Genomic DNA, 13,065 nt, shown 5'->3' with positions numbered 1-13,065 from the left:
CAAGTCTATTTGACATGTACACATATCCACGAGTCTCACAAACAAGCATTTAGGTTTTCTCACGTTAATATCATGAAAGAGCAAAGAGAGGCGCTAAGCAACTCAGTGGGACCCTGTCTCTAAATACAATACAAAGGCTGGGGATGTGGCTTGGTGGTCGAGTGCCCCTGAGTTCAATCCCCGATATCACACCCCACCCCCAAAATCATGAAAGCTCCAGATAATAAACAATGGACTATATACCAATAATTTTCCTCTGAGCCAAATTTACATAAATTAGGAAAAATTCTATACTATATCACTAATTGAATGATGCTTTTTCTTTTTCTTTTTTTTTGTCACTGGAAATTGAGCCCAGGGGTGTTTTACCACTGATGTACATCCCCAACCGTTTTTATTTTTTATTCTGAGACAGGGTGGCATTAAGTTGCTGAGGCTTGGCCTTGAATCCTCCTGCTTCAGCTTCCCAAGTCACTGGGATCAAAGGCATGTGCCACTGTGTCAGGTAATTGAGTACTTTCAAAAACGAATAATTAGATGATAATTTCTTGTATCTTCAAAGATTTGTAATATTATTAAAAATTTTTTTAAGTTGTAGGTGGACACAATACCTTTATTTTATTTATTTATTTTTATGTGGTGCTGAGGATCAAACTCAATGCATCACAAGTACTAAGCAAGCGCTATACCACTGAGCCACAACCCCAGCCCCCAAACTTGTAATATTGACATAAATTTTATGTAGGCAATTTTTTCTTCAAAAAGATGTTTGCTTACACTTCAAAAAAATTGCTTCTCCAATAATCACCCAAAAGAAAAGTCTAATAGACCGAAAAAATACATTTGCTGTGTTTTTCCCAGCTGTGGGTGGTGTGGTGGTGCTTATCTGAGCACTAAAGATCAAAGGCTTGAAAAAGTGCTGCACTGTATATTTGGAGGAGGAAGAATTGCTAGATATTACATTTTATTTTAGAATATTATGTCTTCTGAGCCTACCTTCTTTCAAGCTTTTAGTATGGCTCATAGGGGTCATTTCAATTTTCAGAGGATCAAAAAGATAAAATGTATCAAGGTTAACTATAAAGGAATGAGGTTAATTACTGGGTACAGCTTTGTGGAATAACAGAGTTACTAAAATAGGAGGAGAAATAGATATAAGTCTAACCCAACATTACCGAGTCATAGACTTGTAGCCTATGGGACAGTGGCAAACAGGACTTGCCTAATGTTAAAAATTTCCTAGCAATATAAACATCGCTGTCTCTGGACACTTAAGCTAATATCAAAATTTACTTTTTAAAAAATGTTTTTTAGTTGTTGATAGATCTTTATTTTTATTTATTTATATATGCTGAGAATCGAACCCACTGCCTTACACATATCAGGTAAGTGTGCACCACTGAGCCCCAGCACAGCCCCAAAATTGACCTGTTAGTTAATGCAATCATATTTTCTGATTCAGTACAAGTGCCTCAGAGATTCTACTCCAAGGGAATCATCATGCCTCCTCTTCCCATGTTTTCCTTCTCTCCCTCCTTTTCCCTCGAACACATACCTTCTCCCTCAGGTGTGTGCGCTGTCTGTGATTGGCTCCAATCACTCCAGCTTCCTTTAAAAAGATGTAGCTTGGAGGAAATCTGAAATTCATATTCTGTAAGTGGTTTCAGATCCAGCAAGTCATGTCTTCCTCTGGCATTTGTGACATTAACCTTGAATCGGACAAGATTTTGCAAATTGAGAAATAATATTTGTATATTATGTTAATACTTGTCTACAATCTGTAATAATCTAATCAGGGTAATAAGCATGTACATCCTTTCAAACATTAATCATTTTTAGGTGTTTGGAATTCAGCAATCTTCTTTTTGAGTCATGTGAAATATATCATAGATTTTTTTTTTTAAGCAATAGTCATCCTACTGGGTTAGAGAAGAATCAGAAGAAATGATGCCCTTATTGAACTCCCCTTGCCCCTGGCCCTCCCCAGTGTCTAGTGACAGAGAGCACATATTCTTACTCATTTTTGGAAACTAGCAAGTTAATCTTGCTGAAGAACAGAATTTTGCAATGGTGGGACAAACAGCAAATAAGTTTTTTTTTTTTTTTTTTTTTTGTGTGTGTGTGTGTGTGTTATGGTTTAGATATTAGATGTCTCCCAAAAGTTCATGTGAGAAATGATTATAAGAGCCTTAATCAAATTAACTGAGTGGTAATTGAATGCAGGTAAGGTGTCGTTGGAAGTGGTCCCTGGGGGTGTGGCCTTGGGGTATAAATTTTCTATCTGGAGTATAGTCACTCTCCTTGCTTTCTGATCATCATGTGAGCTGCTTCTCTCTGCCACACTCTTCAGCCATGTTGTTCTGCCTCACCTGGAGCTCTGAGGAATGGATTCTGCTGTCTGTGGCTTGAGACCTGTGAAACTGTGAACCCCCAAATAAGCTTTTCCTCCTCTACAAATGAGCTGATCAGGTCTTTTAGTTGCAGTGGTGAAAAAGCTGACTAAATCATAGAATTTGGAGGGAAATGGATGGCATTAGAGCAGATTATGCTAAGTGAAGCTAGTCAATCGTTAAAAAACAAATACCAAATGACCCCTTTGATATAAGGGGAGTAAACAAGGACAGGGTAAGGACGAAGAGCTTGAGAAGAAGATTTACATTAAACAGGGATGAGAGGTGGGAGGGAAAGGGAGTGAGAATGATATATAAGAGGAAAGGAGGGGTAAGACAAGATAATACAAATGGAAGAAATGATTTACGGTAGAAGGGGTAGAGAGAGAAAAGGGGAGGGGAGGGGAGGGGAGGGGGGATAGTAGAGAATAGGACTGACAGCAGAATACATCAGACACTAGAAAAGCAATATGTCAATCAATGGAAGGGTAACTGATGTGATACAGCAATCTGTATACGGGGTAAAGTTGGGAGTTCATAACCCACTTGAATCAAACTGTGAAAGATGATGTATTAAGAACTGTGTAATGTTTTGAAACACCAACAATAAAAAAAAAGAAAAGAAAAGAAAAAGCTGACTAAAACACAGGGATTGAGCCCAAGTGTGCTTATCCTCTGAACCACATCCCCAGCCCTTTTTGTGTTTTATTTTGAGACAGGGTCTTGCTAAGTAGCTTATGGCCTCACTAAATTGCTGAGTCTGGCTTTGAATTTACAATCCTCCTGCCTCAGTCCCCCGAGTATCCGGGATTACAGGTGTGTGACACTGTACCTGGCAAAATTTTTTAAAGTGATGGTTAATACTAAATTACATAAAGAATTTTAACATAAAAAAAGAAGCCAGGCCAGATGACCCTTTTTATGACTGCATTACTGAACATACATGACCTGAATCTTGAATAATAGCTTCCCATTTAAAAAACAAAAATGAAATCTCTGGGAACTAAGAACTTATCTATTCAAATTCCCAGGAAGATCCTGAAGTTAGCTAGAAAATGACTAACAATTCAAAACTTTCATTTTCAAAAAGCCCTGTAGAAATTTCTACACTAGAGATCATTTTTTATTTGGGTAAAATTGGTATGTGATAAAATGTTTTAACACAGACACAGAACTGGCTTCAAAAAAATTTTAATTATTTTATATCTTTTGGGTATCAGCTATATATGAAACTGATACCACTGTTAATATTATAAATCATTATCTTTTGAAAAAATTCTGGAAGAAAACATAATTCTATCATTTTTATTGCAAAAAATGTAATGCCTAATATTATATCAAATTGTAGGCCTTCTCTTCATACTAGTTAGTTTCACATAAGCCTCTGTGGACATTGCCTAGTTATTCCTCTTTCTAATATGTTTTTTAAAAATGTTAAAAAGTAATATTGATTAGGGAATGAAAGAACAAAGAGAAATAAATTCTTTACTAAAAGTAAATTGCAGAAAATTAACATTGGTTTATAAATTCCTGTGGCTTAAAAAACATTCATAACCATGACCCAGATGTTTGTTAATAGAGATGCACATGACTTTCTGATAGATCACAGGTGTGTACTCTCAGGCTAAATATTCTTTTTTTGTTTTTTCCTTTGTGGTACTGGGGATTGAACCAGGGGCCTCTCATATGCTAAGCAAGTATTTTACCACTGAATCATACCTCACCCCCTAAATATTCTTAAACTCCATATTTTGCTGATATGATAAGACAGAGGTTTGTTCAGGGATACTAAGAACACTGTAATGTTTTCTCCCTTCCCCTTGAAGATCATTACCATATTCCAGGACTTGCTGTTACTGGGCCGATATCTGAGACGACTGAGTAGCACCCACCCCTCATCTCTCCATCGAAGGGTACATCTGCTCCCCAAAGCATTTGAACATTTGATTCTGATGTCCCATGGAGGAAGAGGCCTCACTAATAACCAGAACAAACAAAAAAGTGTGATTCAGGCTCCATGATCAGAAATTGCCTTATGTACTGACGCAAACTATAAAAAAATAAAGTTGATTTCTCCGAATTTAAACTTCATTTTTGGCAAGTAGTGCATGTATCAACTCCATTTAATCCAATGATTAAAGGAAAACCAATGTTCCAAACCTGAAAGATTCCGTGACTAAGAAGACAGGCGTAGCTAGTGGTGGTTACTTAAGGAGGAAGAATGCTGGTAGAAAAATTTATAGCAATGAGATGGAGGGAGAGAGGAAAGAACAGGGAGAGAGAGGGTAGCTTAGAGATGAATGGTCTTGAAGCCCGGTACAGTGGTGCATGCCTGTACTCCCAGTGACTTGGAAGACTGAAGCAGGAGAATCTCAAGTTCAAGGTCAACCTTGGCAAATTAGTCAAGCTCTGTCTTAAAACAAACAAACAAACAAAAGAGATGAATGATTTGTGTAAAGTGATGGGAAGTGGGATGGGGAGAAGTATGAAGGAAAGTTCATGGTCAATGTCTGTGATCAGACTCATGGTTAGCAGCATTTATGCAAAGAGGTGCCCTGGGAACAGAGAAGAGTGAGGTGGAGATTCAGACAGGCCAGAAGCCCAGTCCCACCTGGGATGGTTAGAACTTGGGATGCCTGAGAACTGCCTCTGATTGAACTGGGCCAATGATATTTGCTCAGATACATGCTGGGACTGGCTTATGCCAGTAACCACACTGATGAGGAGAGTAGAAGCTAAGTATTCTCAGAACAAGATGCATTTATATTTTGATAAATCTTATTTGTAGTTTGCTCTCGTCCAGCCCGTCTACTTGTAGCCAATCCGAACAGTGGGAATAGCCATAGAGATAAAAAGAAACCTCTGCCTAGAAGGGCCTCCCCAGAGTTTCCTGAATGAGCTCCTGGGACCCTCTTTTCAGTTGATGGCATTACTGCAATAGGTACTTTCATGGGGTTTGAAGTCAGGGACCCATTTCTCTAGTAAAGACAATAAAAAGATCCCATTTGGCATAGCCATCTCTACATGATCATAGGCATGTGGCCCTTACACTTGAATAAAGTAACTTCTGTCTTTTACCTATGCTTGGTGAAGGCACTGCTGACCACTTCCATCGACCTCTGTCCAAAGAGCTATCCACAGAAGATTTGAGTGATTTTAAAAAAATGATTTCCATGTTCCAGTGAATCACACCTATAAAAAGTGAAATAAAACGTACCTATGTCCAGAAATGTGAATGTAGATGGAAATGAAGAAGAACTTCCAAGACTGTTGGTGGCAGTAACTGTGGCCATGAAACTGGATTCAGATAACTCGGGGGATAACCTGATTCCAAGGTCCAAACAATTACAATTACTGCAGTGCTTCTTCTGTGTTAAATTTTTTGGTCCATTTAACCTACAAACAGAATAAAATTGTGTTTACCAAGATACTTTATGTGTTCTGTTCAAAAGATAAAAAGGTTCAAACATACAAAATTTTAGACAATCTTTTCAGGTCAGTCTTATTGTTAGGGTATACACTATAGGAATATTTATGTTCTATTCCCACATTTCTGTTTTCTCTCTTCATTGGTAAAACTTTTTTTTTCCCTTTCTGGATATTTATGTAGATGAGTGTATGTGTCTACACTGCCAGAATTCCCCAAACCCTAGCCATCATCTTGGTTCCCCCCAAGAAGTTACAACCATCATCCAAAGGATCTGTGGTCACCTCAGCATAGACTGCACAAAAGTGACAGCTCCCAGCAGAGCAGTGGACAGACCAGAGACCTGGCCCCACTGTCTTTCCTCATCTCCAACTCACTCAGGCACAGTGCAGACCAAATGGGTCTTGGAAAGGAATATGGAACCTACTCCAAAAAATGGAATCTCCTCAGCCTCTCTTCTTTTGTGGACTCTCTCACATCAGCCAATTCTGCTTTAAAAAGAAATTCCTCTAAGATAATGAGAAGCTACCAAAAGGAAGTGTCTATTTATACATCATGGCCCTAAGAGTCTGTGACTCCAAAGGAGAAGAAAGGTATTTTATAGTCAGTCTAACCATATTTGAGCAGGAAGTACACCCCTAACTTGGCCTTGGGTTCCCTAACAAAACCTCTGAGTTAGAATTCAGACCCAAGATGTTAGGTTGCAAACAAGATGTTTGCAACAATTTTAATTGATGAATGATAGAATTTTATTTTTGAGCATTTAATTGTCTTGAGGTATCTGTTGCTGCTTCTCCTGGCAATATCATAAAACTGGTGATGTTGCTAAATGTCATCTAAGAGAGGACCTACAAAACCACTGCAAGAGCAGTCATGAGCTGGAGATGTAGCTCAGTGGTAGAGCATCACCCCCATGCAGGTGGCAAAAACAAACAAACAAACAGCAACAAAAACCACAATCTCACTCACTGTAAAGTGAACTTAGTATATATGTAAGTCTCTTGTCCTTTCTCCCAGGTACAGGCCACAGTCCCATGTTCTCCCTTCTGTGTACAAGTTAAGTTTTGAGGCCGCTCTGGAGCAACTTTAAACAAAAAAAAGAAAAAAAAAAGAAAGAAAGAAAGGAAAGAAAGAGTTAAGACATCATATTTGAAATATCAATCACAATGCTATTATTTGCCAACAAGATGATAATATCTCCCCCAAGTCTCACAAATCCAGATAAAGCCGGTTTCTGTCAAGTTCAAATCTACCCCATCTGAATATTACCATCCTCATTTTATAAAAGAGGAAACTAAGACTTAGGTGGACTATCTGGCTCAAGTCAGCAAAATTATGAAATGGGGGCTGGAGATATGGCTCAAGTGGTAGTGTGCTCGCCTGGCAAGCGTGGGGCGCTGGGTTCCATCCTCAGCACCATATAAAGATGTTGTGTCCACCGAAAACTAAAAAATAAATACTAAAAAGTGTGTTCTCTCTCTCTCTCTTAAAAAAAAATCATGAAATGGCAGGATCAGGGCTCTAGCCCAGTGGTGGCGGACATGTCCAAGCCTTTTATCCCAGGTTCCACCATTTTGCTTAACAGGTGAACATCCACTTCCAGCTGTACTTCTCCTGGTGATGATAAGCTAATATTACTAGAGTGGTGCGGATTCAATATTAGAAACCTATGAAAATTAGGACTATCTTTCTCCACTAACATGAAACTGGTTGCAAAGACCTCTACCCACTTGCACTAGTCATGATACACTACCCGTATCTAATTTCTGCACTACATTGCTTGAAGCACTTTATGTACATTTACAAATTAATTCTTTATGTACATAAAAGATTCTCTCTGAGGACCTTCCACGGGCCAGGCACAATGTTAGCTGTGAAAATACAAAGGTGTATAAGACAAGCATGGTTCCTTCTACTGCAAGGAAGGTATTTTTAAATGAAGTCATTTTCTAGTCAAAGATAGGACTCAAAATTGGAGCTTCTCAGACTCAATGGAGGTAAGAGAAAACACTTTACCCCATCATCCCACTCTTCCCTAATTACTGAGACCCACATGTAGATAGATGTTCTTTTGGGAGAGATAAAAGAAGCATACTATGGAAGCCCTAGATAGTGCCTGCCTCTTCAAAAGATGTGATTGATGAAATAAACATCATTTTTGTCCCTAGCACCCAAAGACATGGCACAGTAATGTCCATGTGACCTTGGACAAGTTACCATCTCAGGGCTTCAGTTTTGTTTTAAAGGGGCATATAGCTTTATTTACTAAAATAAAAAACTCTTTTCCTAAAATAACAGACTTTTTCTTATATATATGCATACGTATTATATATATACACGCATTCAGTGTATATAAAAATGTATGCTTGTATATAAAATATAAATATATATGTTTATGCTTATGTGTATACCTAGACACATAAATGTAAATATTATGTATACAGATATGTGTATATACTACATAAATATATATTCATGGGCTGGGGATGTGGCTCAAGTGGTAGCGTGCTCGTCTGGCATGCGTGCGGCCCGGGGTTCGATCCTCAGCACCACAAACAAATGAAAATGTTGTGTCCGCCGAAAACTAAAAAAAAATATTAAAGAAAATTCTCTCTCTCTCTCTCTCTCTCTCTCTCTCTCTCAAAAAAAATTATAAAAATAAATAAATAAATAAATATGTATATATTCATGAATATACAGTATGTGTTTATATATACAATGTACATATACATCTATACACATTACTCATGTCTGAGCCATTTGGAATACTATTAACTTTTTGCCTTGGAATTAGTAATTCATTATCTTGTTTTTCTATTTGTTTCCTTATTAATACAACTCTCGGGCCAGTTATCTGAATCACTTCAAATATTCAGATGCATTGGGACTTCTATGCCTTCTTCTTTCTTGACCTAATTACTTGTGTTGGTGGAGTGTGTCCTCCGACAGTTTTCTAAAAAAGGGTGTGTGGAAGGAAATAGTTTGAGCGTGGTTTAAAATGTTTTCATTCTGTCTTCAGGTAGACTGCTGCTTTGGCCTGATGGAGGATTCTAAGTTGAAAGGAAATTATCACTCAGTACTCTGATGGCAGGGCTTTATTTTCTTCCATGTTCCAGTTTGCTGCTGTTCTCTGTGGCCTTGAGTCATTTCTGATATTGTATAGAGTCTATTTTTCCTCTTTGGAAAGTATAGAGTCTTCTTTTTGGCTCTATTATGCTGGATTTTCACAAGGATGCACTTACTGGGGATCTATTTTCATACATCCTTCTTGATTGATTCTCAAAGGGTTCATACATTCTGGGAACTCTTCTCTTTCAGTTTGGGAAACTTTCCTGCACTATTTTTCTGATGATTCCTTCCTCTCTTTCTCTTTCGGAAAGTAAAGTCTATAATTTTCATAAGTTACGTTTTCTTATTTTATATTTTATCTCTTGATCTTTTTGTTCTACTATCTAGGAAGAGACAACCTCAAAGGGTTTCCTTGCTCTTATCTTTTTTTTTTTTTAATTTTAGGGGAGCGTTTTCTGTATATTTCCTTCTTATAGCATCCTGTCTTTGTTTTGTACACAATATTCTCTCTTAATTTGCTAGGGATATTAAGGATAGTTTTTACCACTTCTGATTACATGCTATCTCTTCCTCTTTTTTTATGCTTTGTTCCATAAGTTTGTTTTGGTTTCTGTCCTTGTTAGATGTCTTCCTCCGATCCTGGTATTTTTGCCCACATACATGAGTGGGACACTGCATTGTAGATTGCAGCTCTGTGTTCAGAGGGGGAATTTGATGACTCTGGGTTTCACTGGATTTAGGGGAAGAAACTTTGTTGTCAATGTTTTCAGGCATTTTCTCTTGGCCTGGTCAGATTTCCTAGGAAAAAAGATTTTTAAATCTGTCTGAAGGAGGGTTCAGGCTTGAAGAAAGCTGTATGCCAATATGCCTTTCATTGATGTGCTTTTCAGGCTGAGTCTTTTAATCCAGCAGCCACCCCCGCCAACCCCAGCCTCCAGGCTCCAGTGCTGCAAGCAGCACCTATCTGGCTGCATGAAGCTGGGAAGGACTCTGGTACCCAAAGCACTTTTCAAATAGATTTACAGTCAAATCTTCTATTTTTAACCCTACTTTTACTTTCCCTTCCAAAAGTACATGGTGTCAATTTCTGAGTCTTTCCCCGAAAATGGTGTCTGCAAATTTTACAAATTTTCTCCTGGTTACCTGTAGGCTAATTGTTATCATTGGTCCATCTCCTTTCCAACTTCAAAATTTTAGTTTTGGTGTGTCTCCCCTCCCATCCTTTTTGACCTTGAGGAGATGTGCTATTGGAAAACTTAATAGCATCTTGGCTTTATTTCAGGGGAAGAGAAAGCAAATACTTGTGTCCAGTTGCCATTTTTGCCCTTAAAGACCTCGAGTCTTTTGGTGAGCCAGTAAGATAAAGAACGTGGCACTTTACGTAATAAATAATCAACTCCTACCCTTCCTATAAAAGAGGAAACTCATCTTAAAGACAACGACTTTCACCCATAGAGTAAGTCAACATTTCCAATGTGAGTTCAGTGGATTATGTAATCAAAAATGTCCCTTAGCCCAGGACTGTCTTTCCAGGGGAAACTGGACAAAATTCTCCTTGATATAAATATATAATAACTGATGCCAAGGAAAAAGCAGCCATCAAAGTCTCTGAACTCCCATGAACTTACAGTAGAACTCACCATAGAAGACGATGTCATGAAGTTTAGGGTAATTATTATTTTTTAAAACCCTACTTCATATGGGAAACAAAGTTTTAGAAAAAACAGCTTTCAGAAATATCAACAGACAAAGCAAGAACCCATGGTCTTTTATTTATTATCTTCATTTTCTAAGTTCAATCTTCTGAGGTTAAGCTTGTTCACTGATTGCTTAGTTTCTACACAATTTGAATGAATCCTGGGCAGTAGAGAAGCCAAAGCATGAGAAAGAACTGGGAAGAAAATGCTTAAAGACGGTTTGCCTATTCCTAGTTCTGAAAAACCTGATGATAGACCCCTGAGGATATGCAACATACAATGGCCTACCCCTTACCACAAAAAGAAAATAGGCTGCTTACTCCCTCACCAGATAGCATGAGCTGACTATATTGAGTGAAACCAAAATTCACTGTGTCTTTTCTTGGAATGACTTGCATACCCAGAGTAAGGTGTCACTTCCAGTCAATCCTTCTTCTCAAAAGTGCTAAACTTGCCCAAAGAGCAGCCATTTGATTGTGTGGTTTACACTTGAGCATTGCACAAGCAACATTCGGCAGCACCACCAAACTTAACTGAACCATGAGAGATACTCTTTACCACCTCCCTAGACCTTCTGATGCTGCAAACTGTCACATACATATGTTCCCATACACTGGCTGGAAAAGTAAAACATGAAAAAGGTTTTCAGCACTCTAATCTATGAGAGCACAGCTATGAAGTGGAATGAAATCGCTAAGTACATCCGAAAGGTACTGTCAGAGCTGTTGTAGGTCTACAAAAAAGAAGAAAATGCCAGTACTACTGTAGACATCTGGAATTGATATTGCAGGGCTGAGAACATCTAACGCAAATATGCAACTCTATCTGGTAAGTTATTTGTGTGACAGATGCTCTGAGGGAAGGGAGGTAAGAAACAATGGTTTTTTCTTTTCCTTTTATTTTTTTTTCCCTCCAGTGTTGGTGATTGAACCCAGGGCCTTATGCCTGCTAGAGAAGGGCTCTATCACTGAGTGACACCTTAATCCTCCAATGGTGGTTTTTGTTTTTTTTGTTGGTATGGAGGTTTGAACCCAAGGGTGCTTAACCACTGGGCCACATCCCCAGCCCTTTTTAATATTTTACTAGAGACAAGGTCTCACTGAGTTGCTAAGGCCTTGCTAAGTTGGTGAGGCTGACTTTGAACTGTCGATCCTCCTGCCTCAGCCTCCCAAGTTGTTGGGATTACAGGCGTGCACCACCACGCCTGGTTCCAAGGGTGTTTTTTGAGAAAAGATATAATTTCATCTATGGTCAATGCACAGCTACCCAGCATGATGCATGCATGAAGAAGAAGAGTGCAACTGGATGGAACTGTGACCCTAGTGCAAGTCACTTAAGTGCCTTTATGTGCCTGGCATTGGAGTAAGCACTTTGCATATAAGGGTCATACAATCACTGCAACCATCCTACAAAGTAGGCATTATTATCTTTATAACACAGATAGAGGAACTGAGACTCATGGAATTTAAGTTGTGTAGCGGTGCATGGTTCATAGTAGGGCTGGGATTCAAAGCCCACAGATGGACCTTCTACTGCAGACTGTCAATGGTGAGAACACATGGTCAATACATATATGTTTTGAACAGGTGGTCCCGAACTGGAAGAGAAGTACTGAACTTAGTTTATGCCTCCTCTCCACCAGAGATCTGCCTGGCCATTTGCTTGGTCATCTGCTCAAGGCTTCTGATGGCTCTCCAGGAAATTGCCTGGCAGCAATCATATCCTCATAGGTCACAGAGAAGAGGTTTCCACCTTTATGGGAAATCTCACTGAGCTCTGTATCACTGCCTTTATGACATGGGCCGTGTCCCTCAAGCTGGGTCATCCAGCCTGCTACAGCAATTCCTAGTCTCATGCCTCTCACCTGCCACTCCAGAGCTTCCCTGAAATCCCTGAGGCACAAGTGCCATGGAATCATTCAAAGTCCATGCATACTCACTAGCTTTCCCCACTGGACCTGAGTAGCTGCAAACTGCAGCTAAGTGTTTGCTGGCTCACCCTGTGCCTGTAACTCATGCAGCAGATGCCAGCTGTCACATCTCAGTTCTTTCCTCTCAGCAGCTTCCTGGAGGAAAGCAATGAGAGCCAGAAGTGCAGGGGAGTTGATGTCCTATGAGGTAAACTTAGACCAATCGGAGACAGTTAATTTCTTCTTTCTTTCCCTTGTCACTGTATTTCCATATGCACTTTCTGGTGATGTCCCTAAGTGACCACAACCAGATGTATTTTCTGTTGAAGCTATGGTCAGTTCAGGAATATCACTACCTTGTGCCCTTATGCACCACTGCACAATGATATTTTGATTAATGGTGGGCCACATATATGATAGTGATCCATGAGATTGTATTGCCTAATGATGTTGTTTGTACCCATCTTACTCTATGTGACTATATATATTGGCTTAATGATGAAATCAACAAATGACCGATTTCTCAGAATTATCCCCATTGTTAAGTGACACATAAATAGTATTTGCTTTTAC

The 13,065-nt window shown here is 39.0% G+C and overlaps 1 protein-coding gene across 3 annotated transcripts in view; it reads right to left on the bottom strand.

Annotated features, from left to right (window-relative positions):
- Window positions 1-13,065, bottom strand: part of Il12rb2 (interleukin 12 receptor subunit beta 2) — a 93,313-nt gene that overhangs the window by 63,767 nt on the left and 16,481 nt on the right. For 2 of the 3 annotated variants that reach the window (XM_005332369.4, XM_040288827.2), the window contains 4 exons: window positions 6,787-6,901; window positions 5,608-5,786; window positions 4,225-4,367; window positions 1,556-1,709 (listed from right to left, as the gene is read on the bottom strand). In XM_005332369.4, coding sequence (XP_005332426.1) covers window positions 1,556-1,709; window positions 4,225-4,367; window positions 5,608-5,786; window positions 6,787-6,901 — 591 coding nt within the window. The remainder of the gene's footprint in view (window positions 1-1,555; window positions 1,710-4,224; window positions 4,368-5,607; window positions 5,787-6,786; window positions 6,902-13,065) is intronic. The other variant, XM_078026484.1, reaches the window with a different exon arrangement.

The sequence above is a fragment of the Ictidomys tridecemlineatus genome, chromosome 11 (genome assembly GCF_052094955.1).
Source record: "Ictidomys tridecemlineatus isolate mIctTri1 chromosome 11, mIctTri1.hap1, whole genome shotgun sequence".
In the NCBI taxonomy this organism is placed as follows: Eukaryota; Metazoa; Chordata; class Mammalia; order Rodentia; family Sciuridae; genus Ictidomys; species Ictidomys tridecemlineatus.
This window is presented reverse-complemented; position numbering and strand designations above follow the sequence as displayed.